Below are 20128 nucleotides of genomic sequence, written 5' to 3' on the forward strand. Positions count from 1 at the left end.
CTTATTCTTTCATCCTCAAAACTAACCACCTGCCCCAAAACTAACCACCTGCCCCACTGACCTTATCCCCACTCATCTACTCAACACTATCTCTCCTGCTGACACCCCTTTCATCTGCCATATCCTCAATCTGTCACTTTCCACTGCGATTGTCCCTGGTGCCTTCAAACATGCCGTAGTCACCCCACTCCTCCAAAAACCTTCTCTGGATCCTACCTCTCCTTCCAACTATCGCCCCATCTCCCTCCTCCCTTTCTTATCCAAGATACTAGAAATTGCTGTCCTCCGTCGCTGCCTCAACTTTCTTTCTTCTCAAGCTATTCTTGATCCACTCCAATCTGGCTTTCGCCTCCTTCATTCAACTGAAACTGCACTTGCTAAAGTCTCCAATGACCTTCTCCTGGCTAAATCCAAAGGGCTTTACTCTATCCTCATCCTTCTTGATCTTTCTGCTGCTTTTGACACTGTTGATCACAGCCTACTCCTTGGCACGCTGTCCTCACTTGGATTTCAGAACTCTGCTCTTTCCTGGTTTTCTTCTTATCTCTCTCAGCGTACTTTTAGTGTTTACTCTGGTGGATCCTCCAGTTCCTCTATCCCGCTCTCAGTGGGTGTACCTCAAGGATCTGTCCTAGGATCTCTCCTTTTCTCCATCTATACTTCCTCCCTTGGTGCTCTGATCTCAGCCCACGGTTTTCAATATCACCTTTACGCTGATGACTCCCAGATCTACCTCTCCACACCAGAAATCTCGGCAGAAATCCAAGCCAAGATATCTGCCTGCCTATCTGACATTGCTGTCTGGATGTCTCACCGCCATCTGAAGCTCAATATGTCCAAAACTGAGCTCCTTATCTTCCCACCTAAACCAACCTCTCCCCTTCTCCCACTCTCTAGTTCTGTTGACAACACACTTATACTCCCAGTCTCATCTGGTCGTAACCTTGGGGTCATCTTCGACTCCTCCCTCTCCTTCTCTGCACATATTCAACAGATTGCTAAAACCTGTCGTTTCTTCCTCTATAATATCGCCAAAATTTGCCCTCTCCTTTCTGAGCACGCTACCAGAACCCTCATCCACACTCTCATCACCTCTCGCTTGGACTACTGCAACTTGCTTCTCACCGGTCTTCCACTCAGCCATCTCTCTCCTCTTCAATCGGTTCAAAATTCTGCTGCCCGATTAATATTTCACCAAAGTTGCTATGCCCATATCAGTCCTCTTCTGAAGTCACTTCACTGGCTCCCCATCCATTTTCATATACAGTTCAAGTTCCTCTTATTAACCTATAAGTGCATTCACTCTGCTGCCCCTCACTACCTCTCCACCCTCATCTCTCACTACACTCCTTTCCCAGGAACTCCGTTCACTAGGCAAATCTCTCCTAATTGTACCCTTCTCCTCCATCACTAACTCCAGACTCCGTTCCTTTTATCTTGCCACACCTTATGACTGGAATAGACTCCCTGAGCCATTACGTCAAGCTCCATCCCTGGCCGCCTTCAAATCCGGGCTAAAGGCCTACCTGTTTGATGCTGCTTTTAATTCCTAACTTGTCACCTGCTCATAACCTTCATCTTGTCTTCCTCTCTTCAATAGTCCCTTTCCCCGTATGTCCTATCTGTCTGTCCTACCCTTATCCTTTATTTGTCCTGTCTGTCTGTCTTGATTTAGATTGTAAGCTCTTTTGAGCAGGGACTGTATTTTCTTCATGTTAAATTGTGAAGCGCTGTGTACGATTGGTAGCGCTATAGAAATGATTTATACTAGTAGTATTTGAAATAAACAATTATAAAACACATCTTGTCAACAAGGGGTGGGGCTAGATGGGGTGAGGCTAGGTGGGGCAGGGGTGGGGCTAGGTGGGGGCACCAAACTGGTCTGCACAGGGCTCCACAATTGTTAAGACCGGCCCTGCCCATATTCCCTCCATGGGAAAGCCTACTGGAAAAGTACACACCATCAAAATATGGTGCATACTCTTCAGCTAATTGGCATCCTATAAGAAAGGATTTATGTGCGTTCCTGCCACCTAAAACTAGGTGGTTCTTTATTAAAGGTGTACTCAGTTGAACACCCCTAATCATTTGAAAAAGTTGGCTCCTATGTCAGCTGCTGGAGAGTGGGGAAGTGGTGTTAAGACAAAGTGAAAAGTTGGCTATAGTTTAGTTAAAACCATGTCCTAAACAGATGATGATATACTGCTCGAATTTTCTAGTTTTTATTCAATTAGACTATTAAAAAGAGTTAAAAACAAACTGTACATGCAATCAAGCATTATTATAATGCAGCTGTACAGGATTGGGGGAGCATTGACCCACCACGCTCCCTCAAAGTACAACATGTCATTACACTATATTAAAAGTTCTAATGGAACTAGAAGGTCAAAAAATTATGATCTTCTTATATTAAATCATTAAAACTGTCAGGTACTTTTTCTTATAGACACGAAATGGGATGAAAAGCGTTAGTAACGCCAGCCCCTTACATTACACCTCAATTGAGCAGCCGCCTTTCCAAGTTATTTATTCCTTACCTAAAGGTTGCTATGGACACGGTCAGCCGTAATTTTGACCAATCAAACTACGATTTCTACGATAGTGGCGTGTCTTATTGTCATGGAAACGGCACCAACGGTAACAAATGCCCGGCATACGGAAAGAAGTGGCGTGCTGTGCAGACTAAGAAGTGTAAGTCTAACAGGATAAACCAGCGAAAACTTCTGCGTACAAGGCTGGCTTCATCACGGGTAAGTTCGGCACCTGAACTACAGTAATCGCATCATAGCTGTAAAATCGTTGGTCTTATAGTGGGGTGGGGGAGACGTTTGGGTTTGGGATCCGGTGAAACTCATCAGCTCTGTCTCTGATTGCAAACGCATCCAGCCCCGGTGGACAGGTCCGCGACAAAAGGAAAAAAACGGAGGCGAGTTTTAAGACGGTAACAGGGTAGGCAGGTTGCGTCTCTTCATGTCGCCTCTCCCGCAACCACGGCAAGTTTTATTTATCTGGATTTTGCGCACACCTTTTTCAGTGGTAGCTTAAGGTGAGTAATAGGTACACTGGGTATTTTGACGTCTTTATGGGACTACTGTTCTCTGTGACTGAATGCGCGTTACTGCATTTCCAGGTTGAAATAGCTACAAGCCCAATTTCTCAATGGTACCAACAATGTATTTGGGCTAGGTCATTAAAGCAAGCATTGAAACATTTTAAACTCCTCTTCCGTGTGAATTCTGAGATGTACTGTGTATTCCTTATATTAAAAAAGAGAGACAGTCTTCTAAGGCTACATTTTGAAAATAATTCTTGCGGACTAATTAAAGCTTCGTACCAAAGCAAAACAAGCAAAGTATCGTGATTTCAATGAGGTGTAGGAACATCTTTTTATTGGGTTCCTCGTGACTCTGGGCGTCACTTAACCCTCCATTGCCCCAGGTACAAATAAATACCTGTATATACTTTGTAAATCGCTTTGAATGTAGCTGCAAAAACCACAGAAAGGTGGTATATCCTTTCCCTCCCCTTTTCCCTTATTAACACTTGCTATACCATTTATCATGACAGTGAATAAACGATGCAGATACAGGGGTGTGAATGATACAGATGTGTCTGAGGGGCCAATTCTCAAAACTCTGGAGGTAAAGCATCTGCACACAACCCATACTGTAGGAACAGCACAGAAACAGTTTTTCCATGCTCAAAGCTAATGGTATTCAAATTGTATGTCCACTATTAAACCGAAAGTAAGGGGTGGAACTTGTGTGGTGCATTCACATAAAAAGTTTTGCAGTAAGCCACAGCTCTTCTGCACATGCTTAGGCAAACCTGGAAGTGCAAGTGCACATTGGTGCCATTCTTTGCCTTTAAATATAAGCTTTTCAGGTTTTATTTCACTTGAAAGGTTCATATTTCATTGCAGAAAACAGGTGAGCAATGTTTGCTTTTACTTTCAGTTGAGACCTCTCTCTGGTAGTCTGCTGAGGTTATCTGGGGACCTTATTTCCTTCTGCATGTAGTTATTGTCTCCTGCCCGTATCACCTTATTGTGGAGGTCTTGGCTAATTGTCTGCACCGTTTGTGGTTCTTCTGTTCTTGGGTTTTTCCTGCCCTAATAGAAAGACTACTTTGCTACATCCCATTAGTCTGGTCTGGTCTGGTATAGATGATAAGGAAGGAAACATTTATGCTCTTACCTGATGATTTTCCTTCCTTTAGTCATACCAGACCAGTCCAGGGGCCTTCGCTTCTGATTTCTTTCAGTGCTGATACTTCTAGGATTCGCCTCCTATGCCTATATGAATGAGGTTGATTGGCATATTGGAGTGATGCCCATTTGATATAGGCAACAATCATCTTCTCTCTCCATGCCATTGTGATATGCCAGCTCTGTAAGGTTCCCGGTTCAAGTTGAACACCATCCCACTTCTTCTTCTTCTGAATATGTCTGGAAGTCTCAGGGAGAGGGTCGGCTGTCTGGTTACCTTGCACTGTACCTCTTTGATGAGTAGTGTGCTTGGCCCTCGGTCATGCAGCAGCTACGAGATATCTGCTGGCTGTGCACAATTGACTTCCATGTCCGAATTTTGCCTTGTTTGTTTTTGTTTCTTGTAGCAGTTCAGAGCACCATTGCCTAGCTATTCGAAATACTGAAATTCCAGGCTGCACGGTACCCTTCTGGGGCGAATTACGTGGCATTATTTTCTCTGTCTCCTTCTGCTGGTGGATGGACACAATCCATTAGTCTGGACTGGTCTGAAATGACTACAGGAAAGAAAATTATCAAATAAGAACATAATTTTTCCTTTTTTTTTTTTTTGTTAAATACTTGCTCCTACTGGATATCCCAGCAAATGCAAATGCCTGTTTATTTGTCTTAGGTATTGTACAAAATGCTCTGGAATTCAGCATATCCTGATCTGATTGTGTCAAAGGGCCTTCACGTATAGTAGCCAGTGTAGTTAAGATTATCCTAAAATTGTGATCCAAGAATCAAAATCTATGAGCTTCCTAGCATCATATTACCATATAGAGGTATATATTCAGCCAGCAGTGGTGAGCATTGTTTTAGCTGCCACTGGCTTTATGCTCCAGTATTCAATGGTGGGTCAATGTCTGAGTACCAGCATTGAATATCTGGGTTTGTGCAACCATGTATCCCTTATCTGGTTAAATGCGATATTCAGCATTTAACCACCTAAGTGAAACTGGATAAAGATAGGACTGAGTTTTATGTGGTCTGATTGGTCCAGTTAACATAGGCAGTTAAGTAGTGAATATTAGCACTTAACCGTTTAAGTGCTGACTCTGCCCCCAGACTGCCCACAAGATAACTGGGTACAGCTTTATCGGTTAGTGCTGATATTCAGTGGCATTAACCAGTTAAGTGCTGCTGAATATCAGTGCATAGTACTACTACTGCTACTACTTATCATTTCTATAGCGCTTCTAGACGTATGCAGCGCTGTACACTTGAACATGAAGAGACAGTCCCTGCTCGACAGAGCTTACAATCTAATTAGGACTTAACAAACAGGACAAACAAGAGATAAGGGAATATTAAAGTGAGGATGATAAAATAAGGGTTCTGAACAAGTGAACAAGGGTTAGGAGTTAAAAGCAGCATCAAAAAGGTGGGCTTTTAGCTTAGATTTGAAGACGGTCAGAGATGGAGCTTGACGTACTGGCTCAGGAAGTCTATTCCAGGCATATGGTGCAACAAGATAAAAGGAATGGAGTCTGGAGTTAGCAGTGGAAGAGAAGGGTGCAGATAAGAGAGATTTACCCAGTGAATGGAGTTCCTGGGGAGGAATGTAGGGAGAGATGAGAGTGGAGAGGTACTGAGGAGCTGCAGAGTGAATGCACTTATAGGTCAATAAGAGGAGTTTGAACTGTATGTGGAAACAGATAGGAAGCCAGTGAACTGACTTGAGGAGAGGGCTAATATGAGCATAACGACCCTGGCGGAATATTAGTTGTTCAGCAGAATTTTGAACAGATTGAAGAGGAGAGAGATGACTAAGTGGGAGACTTGTGAGAAGCAAGTTGCAATAGTCTAAGCAAGAGGTGATAAGAGCGTGGATGAGGGTTCTGGTAGTGTGCTCAGAAAGGAAAGGGCGAATTTTGCTGATATTATAGAGAAAGAAACGACAGGTTTTAACAGTCTGTTGAATATGTGCAGAGAAGGAGAGGGAGGAGTCGAAGATGACCCCAAGGTTACGAGCTGATGAGACAGGAAGTATGAGAGTGTTATCCACAGAAATAGAGAATGGGGGCGAAGGAGAGGTTGGTTTAGGGGGAAAGATAAGATGCTCAGTCTTGGTCATGACATCCAGGCAGCAATGTCAGACAGGCAGGCTGATACTTTGGCCTGGATTTCGGCTGAGATTTCTGGTGTGGAGAGGTAGATCTGGGAGTCATCAGCGTAAAGATGATACTGAAAACCATGGGATGTGATCAGAGTACCAAGGGAAGAAGTATAGATGGAGAAAAGAAGAGGTCCCAGGACAGATCCCTGAGGTATACCAACTGACAGTGGGATAGAAGTAGAAGAGGATCCACTAGAGTATACACTAAAGGTACGCTGGGAGAGATAAGAAGAAAACCAGGAAAGAACAGAGTCCTGAAATCCAAGTGAGGACAGCGTATCAAGGAGTAGGCTGTGATGAACCGTGTCAAAAGCAGCAGATAGATCGAGAAGGATGAGGATAGAATGGAGACCTTTGGATCTGGCTAGGAACAGATCATTGGAGACTTTAGCAAGCGCTGTTTCAGTTGAATGAAGGGGGCGAAAGCCAAATTGAAGTGAATCAAGAATAGCTTGAGATGAAAGAAAGTCAAGGCAACGGTGGTGAACAGCACGTTCAAGTATCTTGGATAGGAAAGGGAGGAGGGAGATGGGGCAATAGTTGGAAGGACAGGTAGGGTCCAATGAAGGTTTTTTAAGGAGTGGTGTGACTACGGCATGTTTGAAGGCATCAGGAATAGTCGCAGTGGACAGTGAAAGATTGAGGATATGACAGATAAACGGGATGACAGTAGGAGAGATAGTGTTAAGTAGATGGGTGGGAATAGGATCAAAGGAACAGGTAGTTCGTTTCGAGGAGGAAAGAAGATGTGTAGTTTCCTCTTCAGTGATTTCAGAAAAGGAAGAAAAGGAGGCAGGGGTTGGAGGGTTGAGAGAATGGACTAAGGGAAGGAGAGGTGGAGGTGACCTGGTTGAGAATTCAAGTTTAATCTTAGTCCTGCAGAAGGAACTTAATTGTCCAAGGGCCTCTTCTGCCTCATACTGACTGAGAAATCATAGTCCTCTTTCCCTTCTTTTCTTGCTTCAGTTAGGATGGTCTATAGTTCAGATTTATACTTATGATACATTTTTATTCTTGTACTTTTGCTTTTTAGATGGACTAAGAAATTAACCAAAAATGTCATCTGGAAAAGTTCAAGGACCTTTAAGTGCTGTTCAGTGGCTGCCTCTCAAACTGCCTGAAGGGTTCCAAAACAAAATGATAGCACAACAGTTCACGAGAGAGAAGGAGGTGATGGCCAGGACGGTAAGACTGATGCTTGAATCTTTTACACCAAAAAAAAAGGTTTTCCTTGTCATCAAGCAGATGCAGCCATTACAGATGGGTTGTGTCCATCAACCAGCAGAGGGAGATAGAGAGCACACTTTTTTCAGTGCCTCATACCAGCTTGCTCCACTGCCTCTCTTCAGTATTCTCTATCTCCCCTAGCAGAGTGGCTGCAGCTTCTTCGAGCTCCATCTAAAATCTGCCTGGAGGTTGCTCCTGTGCTTTTGCCAGTTGTTAGCAGGGGTGTTGGAGGCTATAGCAGCTTCACTTTAAAGGCACATAGGTTCGCCCTTTCCCTGCCTTACCCATACCTCCGTGGATGTGGACACATTGCTTAGCTTTCCCTGTCCTTCCCCACCAACAGTGGATGCAGGCACATAGGTTCGCTCTTTCCCTGCCTTTCCCACTCACCTGAGCCTCCGGAGTTCTATTTACCTCTGCTTTCCTCACAGCGTTAAAAAAAAAATAGTTGCGTCGCGCTTTGGCGCTTAGATGCTGGAACAGAGGTTTTTCCTTGCCTTTTTCTGTGGGACCGGAGCTGTGATACTCGGTCCAGTGAGGTAAGAGTGTTTTCTGACTCTTCCGGGGTGGGCCCGCTATCGGGGCAATTTTGGCGCGAACTGCCATTTTGAATTTTACCGCCGTTTTCGGCGATGGCTGCAGAGACAGTAAAGCGCTGTTCCAAGTGTGGCTAGCGCAGATCAGCAGCGGGGCTCTGTAAATTGTGCTGTACAGACGTTAGAGCCGTCCCGAGCATGGCGAGCGACGATTCTTCGCGCTCTGAGCTGGCAGCGGGCGCCATTTTGAATTTACCACATGGCGCTACCGCCGCTGAGACGGAGAGTCCTGAGCCTGGGGGGAGGCCTCGGAGTGAGGCTGATATGGGAGCTACTAGCCCCGGCAGAGATCCGGGTGCCCAGGGTGAGTTTTTCTCACCTGATTTTGTCTTATTAATGCATAAAGCATACATGCTTAAAAGATCTCTCCCACAAAGCCCGGCACGGGCCTCTTCTAATGCCCCCCCGGTGGATTCTAGCCTGGTTATGCCCTCTGAGGCGTTATTCCCTGAAAATTGGCAGAATATGAAGCGCAGAAGGGCTCATTCCCCTTCAGAGAGTGCTGCACCTCCTTTTTCCCCCCCGTGGTTGGGCTGCGAGGATTCGGAGGACTCTGGCAGGCCTTCATGGTCTGAGGAGCCAGAGTCTGGTGCAGAAGTGACTCAGGATCTGGACGATCCCTCCGCGGTGAGGATTTTCCACCGTGATGAGCTGCCAGCGTTTATTTCTGATGCCCTGCAGGCTCTCTCTATTGAGGACCCTGCCAGTGGCACAGCCTCCTCTGTAAATCCTAGGATGGCTAGTACCAAAAAGCCTGCTCGAGCCTTTCCTTTGCATGACTCCATCCAAGAGCTTATTTCGGCTCAATGGACTGACCCTGAGGGACCTTTGAAAGTTTCCAGGGCTATGGGGCAATTATACCCTCTGAGTGAGGAGCATATGGCTCGCTTTGCTATGCCTAAAGTGGATGCCCTAGTCACAGCTGTGACAAAGAGAACTACCCTCCCTGTTGAAGGAGGTGTTGCCCTGAAGGATATTCAAGACCATAGACTGGAATCAGCACTTAAACGGTCATTTGAAATTGCAGGTCTCACTATTCGGGCGTCTGCATGCAGTTGTTATGCTGCTAGAGCCTGCCTGGCTTGGTTGCAACAGGCAGTGGAACAGACCGGTGATGGAGCGGAGCCCTTTTCAGATGTGGCTCCGCGGATGGAGTCAGCCTTGTCCTTTCTTTCTGACGCCCTTTATGATATTGTCAGAGCTTCGGCTAAACACATGGCAGTAGCAGTGGCGGCTCGCCGTCTTCTTTGGCTACGGCATTGGGCGGTGGACATGGCCTGTAAGCAAAGGTTGGTGAAGTTGCCCTTTCAAGGCCTTCTCCTGTTTGGTGAGGAGTTGGAGAAAATTGTGAAGGGCCTGGGTGAGGCTAAATCCCAGCGCTTGCCTGAAGATAGGCCATGGCCTTCCTCTAAGGGTGTGGCGGTCCACTCCTCTTACAGATCTCGCTTCCGTGAAGCTCGAAGGTACCGCCCGGGGCGTTCTGCTGGGTTCACTTCTCGTGCCCGTTTTCAGCAGAGGAACTCCTTTCGCTCGGACAAACATTCCACAGCCACTGGCTCAAGGCCTGGAGTTCAGGGGCGACCTTCTCAATGATGGTGCGCCGGCCCTCTCCTCGAGTCCTGTCATCGGAGGACATCTTTCCCTCTTTGCTGAGGAGTGGGCCAACATTTCCTCAGTTCAGTGGGTCTTGGACCTGATCAGAGACGGTTACAGAATAGAATTTGACGCCCCTGTAAGAGACGTGTTTGTGGAGTCCCGATGCGGTTCTGCCGCCAAATGGGCGGCGCTAGAGGAGACTTTACAAGGTCTGATTCAGATAGGGGCCGTATCCCCGGTACCCCCCGCCGAACACGGCTGTGGCCGCTACTTCATCTACTTTGTGGTGCCGCAAAAAGGAGGGTCTTTTCTCCCTATTCTGGAGTTAAAAGAATTAAACAAGTCCCTGAGAGTGTGGCATTTTCACATGGAAACCCTGCGCTCCGTCATTGCGGCGGTACAGCCAGGAGAGTTTCTCACATCTCTGGACCTGAAAGAAGCTTACTTGCACATTCCAATTTGGCCCCTGCACCAGAAGTTTCTGAGGTTTGCGGTGATGGGAAAGCATTTCCAGTTCCGGGCCTTGCCTTTTGGCCTCGCCACAGCTCCCCGCACCTTTTTGAAGGTTATGGTGGTAGTAGCTGCCTTTCTAAGGCGAGAGGGTATTCAGGTTCACCCGTACCTAGACGACTGGCACATTCGAGCAAACTCTGCTGCAGAGAGTCAGCGTGTAACAGCCAGAGTGGTCTCAGTACTTCAGTCTCTGGGCTGGGTCGTCAATTTGGCCAAAAGTCACCTGACCCCCTCACAGTCTCTAGAATATTTGGGGGCCAGGTTCGACACAGCCTTGGGGTATGTGTACCTACCCGAGCAAAGGCGGTGCAAGCTTCAGAATCAGGTCAGTCTGCTCCTGAGGATGCCCCGCCCGCGAGCTTGGGACATTGTCCAGCTGCTTGGATCGATGACGGCCACCATGGAACTGGTGCCCTGGGCGAGAGCGCACCTGAGACCTCTACAGTATTCTCTACTCCAAAGATGGTCTCCAGTATCTCAGGATTACCAATGCAGACTCTCTTGGCTCCCTGCGACCCGACTCAGCATGGAGTGGTGGCTCTCAGACAGCATGCTGCCGCGAGGAATGCCGCTGGCGCTCCCCGATTGGTGCCTAGTGGTGACAGATGCCAGTCTGAATGGCTGGGGCGCACAATTCAAGGGGCAGCATGCCCAGGGTCTATGACACCCGAGGAGTCGGAGTGGTCCATCAACCGCCTAGAGTTGAAAGCAGTGTTTCAGGCGCTTCTGGCCTTTCAAGTGACCCTGGAAGGATTGGCTGTCAGAGTGATGTCGGACAACACGACAGCAGTGGCCTACATAAATCGGCAAGGCGGCACTCAGTGCAGAGCTCTAGCCGCGCAGGCCGAACAAATTTGCCACTGGGCTGAGCTGCATCTACAGTTTCTGTCGGCAGCTCACATTGCAGGTCAGAGCAACGTGCAGGCATCAGATCGATCCAGCGGAGTGGGAACTTGCAGACGAAGTGTTCCTGCAGGTATGTGCCAAGTGGGGCAAGCCCGTGATGGATCTAATGGCGATAAGCTCCAATGCCAAAGTCCCGTGCTGCTTCAGCAGACGGAGAGATCCTCGCGTGGCGGGGTTGGATGCCTTGCCTCAACCCTGACCTCCGGGCCTACTATATGTGTTCCCTCCGTGGCCCTTGATAGGGCGAGTGCTCCTGCGGATTTGGCTGCATCCAGGAGAAGTGGTTCTCGTCGCCCCGGATTGGCCCAGGAGGCCTTGGTATGCGGACCACCGACAGATTCTCGTAGAGGATCCCCTTCAGTTACCTCTGGTTCCCAACCTGTTGTCACAGGGTCCAGTGACCATGGAGGACGCTGGCCGATTTGGTCTTATGGCCTGGCGATTGAGAGGGCGCAATTGAGAGACAAAGGCTATTCCAATAAAGTAATTACCACTCTCCTGCAAGCCCGCAAGCGTTCCACTTCCATGGCTTATGCCAGGATTTGGCGCCAGTTTGAAGTCTGGTGTGCTTCCAGAGAGATCACACCCCTGCAGGCTCCTGTTTCGCCGATTCTGGACTTTTTGCAGGATGGTGTACAAAAAGGCTTGGCCTATAATTCCCTGCGGGTGCAAGTGGCAGCATTGGCCTCCCTGCGTGGCAAGGTTGAAGGCGTGTCTTTAGCTGCTCATCCGGATGTGGCACGGTTTCTTAGAGGGGTGCTTCGGCTCCGTCCTCCCGTGCGTGCACCTTGTCCAGCTTGGTACCTGGGGCTAATGCTGAAGGCCCTTCAAGGTGCTCCCTTTGAACCGCTTCGGCGTGCTTCAGAGAAAGATTTGACACTGAAGGCCGTCTTGTTAGTGGCCATTACTTCGGCGAGACGGGTGTCAGAGCTCCAGGCGCTGTCCTGTAGAGACCCTTTTCTGCAGTTTTCAGAGTCCGGGGTCACGGTTCGGACCGTGCCTTCCTTCTTGCCTAAGTTGGTTTCAGCGTTTCTCCTAAACCAACCTATTTTCTTGCCCTCCTTTGTCGAGGAGGAGTTTCCAGAATCTTTTGGGCAATTGCACCTGTTGGACGTCCGCAGGACTCTGCTGCAGTATCTGCGAGTTACTAACTCTTTCAGGACCTCTGATCATCTGTTTGTTTTGCTATCAGGTCCTCGCAGAGGGTCTCCAGCGTCTAAAGCCACTATTGCCCGCTGGCTTAAAGAATCTATCTTTTCAGCTTATTTGCTTGCCGGCCGGCCTCCGCCTGATGCCTTTAAGGCGCATTCCACTAGAGGAATTTCCTCTTCTTGGGCTGAAACTGGAGCACTCTCTCTTCAAGAGATTTGTAGTGCAGCAACATGGGCTTCTAAGCTCTCTTTTGCCCGACATTACAGGCTGGATGTGGCTGCCAGGAGGGACGCACATTTTGGAGCGCAAGTGCTGGCGCATGGTGTGGCTTGTTCCCACCCTAGCTAGGGATTGCTTTTATACATCCCATCTGTAATGGCTGCATCTGCTTGATGACAAGGAAGGGAAAATTAGGTTCTTACCGTGATAATTTTCTTTCCTTTAGTCATAGCAGATGCAGCCATGATCCCTCCCTGTCTGATGCTATCTGCTGTAAATCTATTTCAGGTTCTGTTCGTGTTTCCTGAAGATTCCGTCCTTGGGAGAAAGTCGGAAAACAGTCTTCAGGATTCTTGTTCAATTAAAGGAGGATGACTTAATTCCCTCCAGTTTCATGTTTTGGAGGATGAGTTTATTCCCTCCGGGAGGATGAGTTTTTTTTCCCTCCAGTTATGTCTCAGTGGAGGATGAGTTTATTCCCTCCTGGAGGATATTTCATTCCCTCCATTCTGAGTTAATGCCCTTTGTTGTAGGGCCATCGTTCGCTGTGAGGAAAGCTTATGTTATTCCCATTGCGGTTTGCCATACTGCTTTGGAAGCTTCAAATTAGAGAGCTGGACGGGGTTCGCAGGAATCCCGCGGAACCCGCGGGATTCCCGCAGGGATGGAAGCAGTCCTGCGGGGTTCCCGCGGGGACGGAAGCAGGTCCTGCGGGGTAAGTGTAAGCTGCACTGCATCAGCCTCTCATCTACCGAGTACCTTGAGTGCTGTCTCCTCCTCCTCCTCGCTTTAACAGCACAAATGTGGAAAGTCTTCTGTTAAGGAGGTGGTAGAGAGACAAATGATGATGGAATTCAAAAAAGGCTTGGGATGAACACAGAGGATCTCTAATTAGAAAATGGAAGTTATAAAAATCCTAACCTTAAATGGCTGCATGTTTGTGAATGTGTCAAGTGACACTTAGATGGCGACTCTGGCTGTGATTAACTAGGGCCGATACCAGGCAGACTTGTATGGTCTGTGTCTAATATATGGCAGTCTGGTTTAGGATGGGCTAGAAAGGGCTTAGACAGCAACTTCAGTGGCTGGAACATAAGGACAGTGCTGGACAGATTTTTACGGTTTGTATCCCACAAATGAGAAGACGAATAGACTGGAGTGGGCTTCAGCGAAAACTCCAGCAGCTGGAACATAAGTATAGGGCCAGATAGACTTCTATGGTCCATGTTCCAGAAACACAAAATAAAGTATATAATATCACACTCGTTGATTTAATCATGAATTGATAATGAGTGTGACTGTTGGGCAGACTGGATGGACCGTTCAGGTCTTTATTTGCTGTTACTTACTATGTTACAATTAATCCTCTTTGCTCCCGGGCTGATGCGCAGACCTCAGCTCTGACACAGGCAAGAGCATCGGATGTCACCTGACCTACTTGCGCGTGCTTGTGGTGGCCTCTCAGCACACAGTGCCAGAAATCAGAGACAAATCTTACATGTGCACACCAGAGTGTTCTAAGTTTCAGCTTCCATTCCTTCCTTGCCTACAGTGATGTGGCTCAAATCCAGAGAGAGACTGAGGGAGCTGACCAGAATTTTCTTTTATGTACCATTAAATTCTTGCGGAGATGGGTGGGGATGGGTTAAATTCTTGTGGGGACGGGTTGGGATGGATTAAATTTTTACGGGGAGGGGATGGGTAAGATTCCAATGGGGACGGGTGGGGACGGGTGAGATTCTAGCAAGGATGGGTAAGATTTCTGTCCCCGTGCAACTCTCTACTTCAAATACTGAAGTGAGGCAGTGGAGCAAGCTGGTATGAGGCACTGAAAAAAGTGTGCTCTCTATCTCCCTCTGCTGGTTGATGGACACAACCCATCTGTAATGGCTGCATCTGCTATGACTAAAGGAAAGAAAATTATCACGGTAAGAACCTAATTTTCCCATAAACAATCGGACAGGTGCTTGCAGATGGACTGGTAGATGGACTTTCCCCAAAAGGCTCTGTTGCTTAAGTGAAATGTGACTAAAAAAGAGAATAGTAGAACTTTTATACTGTACATGTGGTCATGTTGTTTATGTAATATGTGCTGTTTTATGGTTCTGATGAAAATGTGAGGGAAGCAATTTCTATTTGGAATAATTTCATGATGCAGTAAAGTAAGAGAACAATTTGTAATACCATTTACTGATAAATTGTTAGTCTTCAACTTGGCCTCACTCAATCTGGCTAAAACTGTGTATGAGATTCCTTAGCATGCATATTTTTAGCTAGATGAGGTTTTTTTTTTAGGAGTCATGTTTAGTGTAAGGATGGAAAAGAATGCATATAAATTTGATTTTTCAAACTATAGGCAGAAAAGGCAGATACAAATTCCTTTTTTTTTTTTAAACAAAGGAAAACCATGCATTCACTTTACCTTCGAAAATTAGGTTTAAGTTCTGTGTTTACAAAGACTCACTGACTTAGCACCTAAATTGAAACTTCAATCTCAGTAATTCATTCATTATTTCATTGTCAGTTCCTTCTCTCTTAACTAAAGGATCTCATTTACCTCCTGTTGGTAATGGAGCCTATGTTAGTTTGGGTAATATTATACATGAGGTGATTGGAAATCAAGAAATAATCTATTCTTGAGAAACTCTTATGAGGAGAAGAAAAAAAAAGTATAGTCTTGACAGTCTGGATTACTTTGGCACCATGGGTCTAATAAAGAAAACTGGGACATGATTTGGATGATGGGTAAGAAGCTTTGGACTATCTATCAAGACACTTATCAAGAGGAAGATTGAAGTCTCCATTAATGATAATTGGAAAAGGATCAAATTTTAGTATTTTGTCAAAATGTTGGAAACAAAATTCTGGTTTATCTTGAGTGGGATCATACACATTCACTAATAGAAAGTCATAATTATGTGTATTTACCTTTAAGATTAGCCACCTATCTCTAGATTCTTCCAAAATTTTAATGTGTAAGGATTCATGAAAGTTTTGTAACTCCATGTTTTTTGCCAGGGGCAGGTGAATGATAAATGCTTCCAATCCAATTAGTGCTTTTAAGCAATTGGAATATATACAGTCTGATAAATGTGTTTCCTGTAATAGAGCAATTTGAGTGTTCATTTTCTTAAGTGAAAACAAAACTTTTTTTCTCTTAATGGGATGACGCATACCATGTACATTCCAGGATACCATTTTTAAGTTTACATTGGAAGGTGCATCCATGTTTAAAAGGAAAATATAAAAGAATTTGGCATGTTTTATAATTACAAGCAGCCTAGTTCTAATATTGGAATAGAGCCTAGAGATACTGAGAGTCATCATATATAATTTAACATAACAATAGCAATTATATTTCGCCTGTACCTCAAGTTTCAAGGTGGATCACAATAAAAGAAGCTGATCATGTCCAGGATCCTATATAAAAATTACTCATCTCTAAGTACTAGATTGAGTAGCACATTGCTGAAACAAGTTTTTATAATTTCAGAATTTGAAATAGTTTGTTGCAAAGACCAGTAGGGTTATAACTTCTTTTTCTTTTTCAAGACAAACTGCTCGAAATTAGAATAAAATATCAAGGAATCTAAATCTTTTTGTATTTTTAAGAAAAGTAAAAGTAAATAAGGTTAATGATCTCTTTGTTCTGATTTTCCTAATCAAAATAAAATGATCTAATAAATACATGGTGCTAATCCATATAGAACTTTATAAGTGAAACAATAAAATTTAAATTGTACTCTTGCAAAGACCGGTAACCAGTGACTTTTGATAAAGAATTTAGATACTTTAAAAGATTTTTTTCAAAGAGTAAATCAAAGTGCCATATTTTGATTAGTCTGCAGATGCTTCATTAATTGCTTAAAAACACCCAGATAAACAATATTGCATAGGGCCCTGTTTACTAAGCTGTGCTGTAGGTGAACTAGTGTTTTTAGCATGTGCTAAAACTAGAGACACCCATAGGAATATATGTGTCTCTAGCATTAGCACATGCTAAAAATTCTAGTGCGGCTTAGTGAACAGGGCCCTCAGTATGAAAGACTGCACTAATAAACGGTAATGATCCTGTTCAAAGTATTTACGTACCTGCTTCAGGTTATGCATGGTAAAAAAGCTTTTTGTTTCAACAAATTAACAAGGGGATCTAATGATAACTTAGGGGTCTGTTTATTAAGCCACACTAGTGGCTTCTGTGAGGCATTGACGACACAGCACAACCAGCTTCGCTAGCGGCTTAGCAAATCCCAGTGTTAGTCTAGTACAATACCTAGAACTTTTATAAATGGAGAAAATTGATGTGATGGCTGATTAATTCTAACATTATTCTCTTCTTCCATAATTGAGTGACTAATCAGTAGAAATTTTGTTTTGTCTGTGTTTTAACTTAAGTTTATGCATTTTCATCCATGATTCTAAAGTAGCCATGACATCCTATATAATAATTCTCACCACCAATGTTCTAATGTGTCTGTCTGTGTCCGTGGCACCTTCGGAGTTGCTGAGCCTAAATGAGGTGGTGTGTAGTGTGATGGTGGGGTGTACACATGAACAGAGTCTTGGCGGAGCATTGGTGGGATGCACAGTTGCACACGTAAATTATAGAATACTGTAGTTTCTCTGAGGACAAGCAGGATGCAGTATTCTCATCAAGAGGTAATGTCATCTCATGAGGCCCAGCATAGGAGCTGCTCCCCAGTGACTGTTCCAGAAACATTTGAGAGTGATTCACTGCACATGTGCATACCTTCCTGCCTGCCATCACCACAGTCTTGTTCTTTCCATAGAGAAGTGTGGATGCTTTTTTGTTTCTTCCCACATAGCTCGTGTCTTTAGCATTTTCCATCATGATCGTCTATGTCATGTGTAAGTGCTTGCCTGGGGCCAGGGGTGGCCCAAGGCAACCTGCTGCCCGAGGTGACGGGATGAGATAGCGCCCCTGGCACCCTACTCCCCTGACTCCAGAATGTAGGGGGGGGGGGGGAAGCTCCCCCTCATAACTACTAACAGGGAGTAAGGAGGTTGAGAGTGATAGAAAACAGAAAATTTCCAGAAGTCAAGCAATTGAGGTTATTAGAAAATGGTGGACGATAAGGTCCATAAAAATTTTGCCCAACAGCTTCCCTGCTCGGCAGAAAGAGGGCAGTGTAGGAAGATGGGGTGTTTTAACCCTTGTCAAATGTCCTGCAAAAACAAGCCCCTCCATCTTACTTTCCTTGTATATGCCCATGTTTCTCTCTCCCAGCCTCTGCAACAATATCTGTCCTTTTTCCACCAACACCCACTTCCCTTCCGCTGTATCAGATCCATCTTTAAGCCCCAGCTTATCTTGAACCTCTTCCCTGCCCCCTAGTTCTTTCTCTCCTTTTAACCCCCAGTCTCTACCTCTCTTCATTCTCTCCTTGCCCCCATTTTACCTTGTCTTCCTCCCGGATCATGTGGCATAAGTAAGAAGCAAGCAGCTATGTATCATACCACTTCCTCCTCCTCTGCTGGTCTGGGAGTCCACTGCTTATTTGAACCACCTGGGACTCTGTCCAGCCACACAGTTCAAATAAGCAGTGGGCCCAGGCCAGCAGAGGAGGAGGAAGTGGTCTGATGTGCAGCCACGTTCTTCTTCTTTATGCCACATGATCCCAGGTGTTGGACACGGCAGTGGAAGGAAGGGAATGGAGAGATGAGGGGGGGAAATGTTGAACATGGTGTTGTGGGGAGGGGTGGGGGAGAGAAAGAGATGTTAGACCAAGGGCTTAAGGCAGGGAAAGTGAGAGAGAGAGAGAAAGAAAGAATGAATGGACAATGGGAGAGAGGGAGAGATTTTTGACACGGAGGTGGAGGAGAGGGAAGAAGAGATGCTGCACAAGAGGGGGGGGGGGGATGTTGGATCCAGGGGCAGAAGGGAGTGAGGGGGAGATGCTGGATAATGGGTGGGAGGGAAGAGAGGGAGAACTGCTGGACAATGGGTAGGGTGTAGGAGGGGAGAGAGAAGAGACAGATGCTGGTGGGGGGTGGAAGGGACAGAGAGAGGGAGATTTCAGGCTATGAGGGTGAGGAGGGGAGAAAGAGCAGATGCTGGGCTAGAAGGGTGGAGGGAGGGTGACACTGGGAATGGTGGAAACCAAGGGAGAGGAGCTGGCAAGGAAATGAATGAGAGGATAGTGATTACAGGGGGTAGAATATGGTAATGGTGTGTAGATTGAAGATGGAAGGGAATGGAAGGCTGGGAAGAAGTGAGATGGGGAATGGGAGAGCTAGTGGGTATAAGGAGATGGAAATTTGATAGATCTGAAAAGTAAAAAGAAGGAAAAGGTTTAGAAAGAGGATGAAATTTGAGTGGACAGGCAGAAAAGAAAAAAAAAAACAAAGGAAAGAGCTAAAATGGAAAGATCAATATTTCAGACAGGTGTAGTGAGGTATCCTCTGAGGACAGCAGGCTCAATATTCTCACAAACCCTTACTCCTCCCCATTGGAGTTGTTACAATTCTCTAATTTGCTTTTTATTAAACTGAGTAAGGGCATGCTTGTGTCGCGGGCGGGAAGCCGTTCGCGCATGTGCATCGGCCCGCGCGACGGAACATTCTGGAGACTTCTTTTGGCTTTGAAGTTTTCTTCCAGTCTCCTGGGCCGTCGCGGAGGACGACCCATCAGTGAGAATGTTGAGCCTGCTGTCCTCAGAGAATACCTGCTACAGGTATATATCTTTATTTTACTTCTCCAGGGCGATTGTGGGCCACTTCTCCTCAAAAGCAATGATATATAGATTTGCCAATGTAGGGGCAAACGTGGCTCCCTTTGCGCCAGATGTTTGTGCAAATAATCTATCCTGAAACATAAAAAAGTTTTCACATAATTCTAATTTTGCCAAAGTCAGCACATACTCAGAGGGGACTTTGTGTGGTCTTGGCCGTATCTGCAACGTTATGATCTCCAATAGCTCGTCTTATAGGTTCATTCTATATAGGGATTTGATATCCAATGTCACCATCACCAGAGATGTTTCTGATAAGTCAATATTGTCCAATATCTGTAAGAAATGTGTGGTATTTGTTATATATGATGAACTGCTGCCAGTCACATCCTTCAGGACTGTATCAACATATACTGATAGGGGCTCTAGTAAAGAACCCCTGGAGGACATAATAGGTCTTCCGGGGGGATTGTTTAGATCTTTGTGTATTTTCAGCAGTGTATATAGTACCGGGATCACTGGGGCTCTGTTATTGAGAAACTGATGTTCTCTGTGTGTTAAATAACCTTGTTTTAAACCCGTTTGTGTGATCCTTTTGATTCTGTCTCTTAACTCCCTAGTTGGGTCCGTCTGTAGTTCACAATAGGAGGTGACATCAGCTAGTTGTGTTTCTATCTCTGAAGTTTATTTCTCCTTGTCTAACAGTACCACCGCCCCTCCCTTGTTGGCTCGCTTAATTACCAATTCCTTATTGTTTTGAAGATTGTTCAAAGCTTGACGTTCTAATTTGCTCAGGTTGTCTCTGTATCCTGCATATTCCATGTAATAGAATTTATGTACATCCCTTAATACTAATTGT

General features: G+C 45.6%; 1 protein-coding gene across 1 annotated transcript in view; it reads left to right on the top strand.

Annotated features, from left to right (window-relative positions):
* Nucleotides 1-20128, top strand: part of HYDIN (HYDIN axonemal central pair apparatus protein) — a 2443906-nt gene that overhangs the window by 40478 nt on the left and 2383300 nt on the right. The window contains exon 2 of the mRNA XM_030205004.1: nucleotides 2544-2750. Coding sequence (XP_030060864.1) covers nucleotides 2544-2750 — 207 coding nt within the window. The remainder of the gene's footprint in view (nucleotides 1-2543; nucleotides 2751-20128) is intronic.

Source organism: Microcaecilia unicolor, chromosome 5 (assembly GCF_901765095.1).
Source record: "Microcaecilia unicolor chromosome 5, aMicUni1.1, whole genome shotgun sequence".
NCBI classification, from domain to species: domain Eukaryota; kingdom Metazoa; phylum Chordata; class Amphibia; order Gymnophiona; family Siphonopidae; genus Microcaecilia; species Microcaecilia unicolor.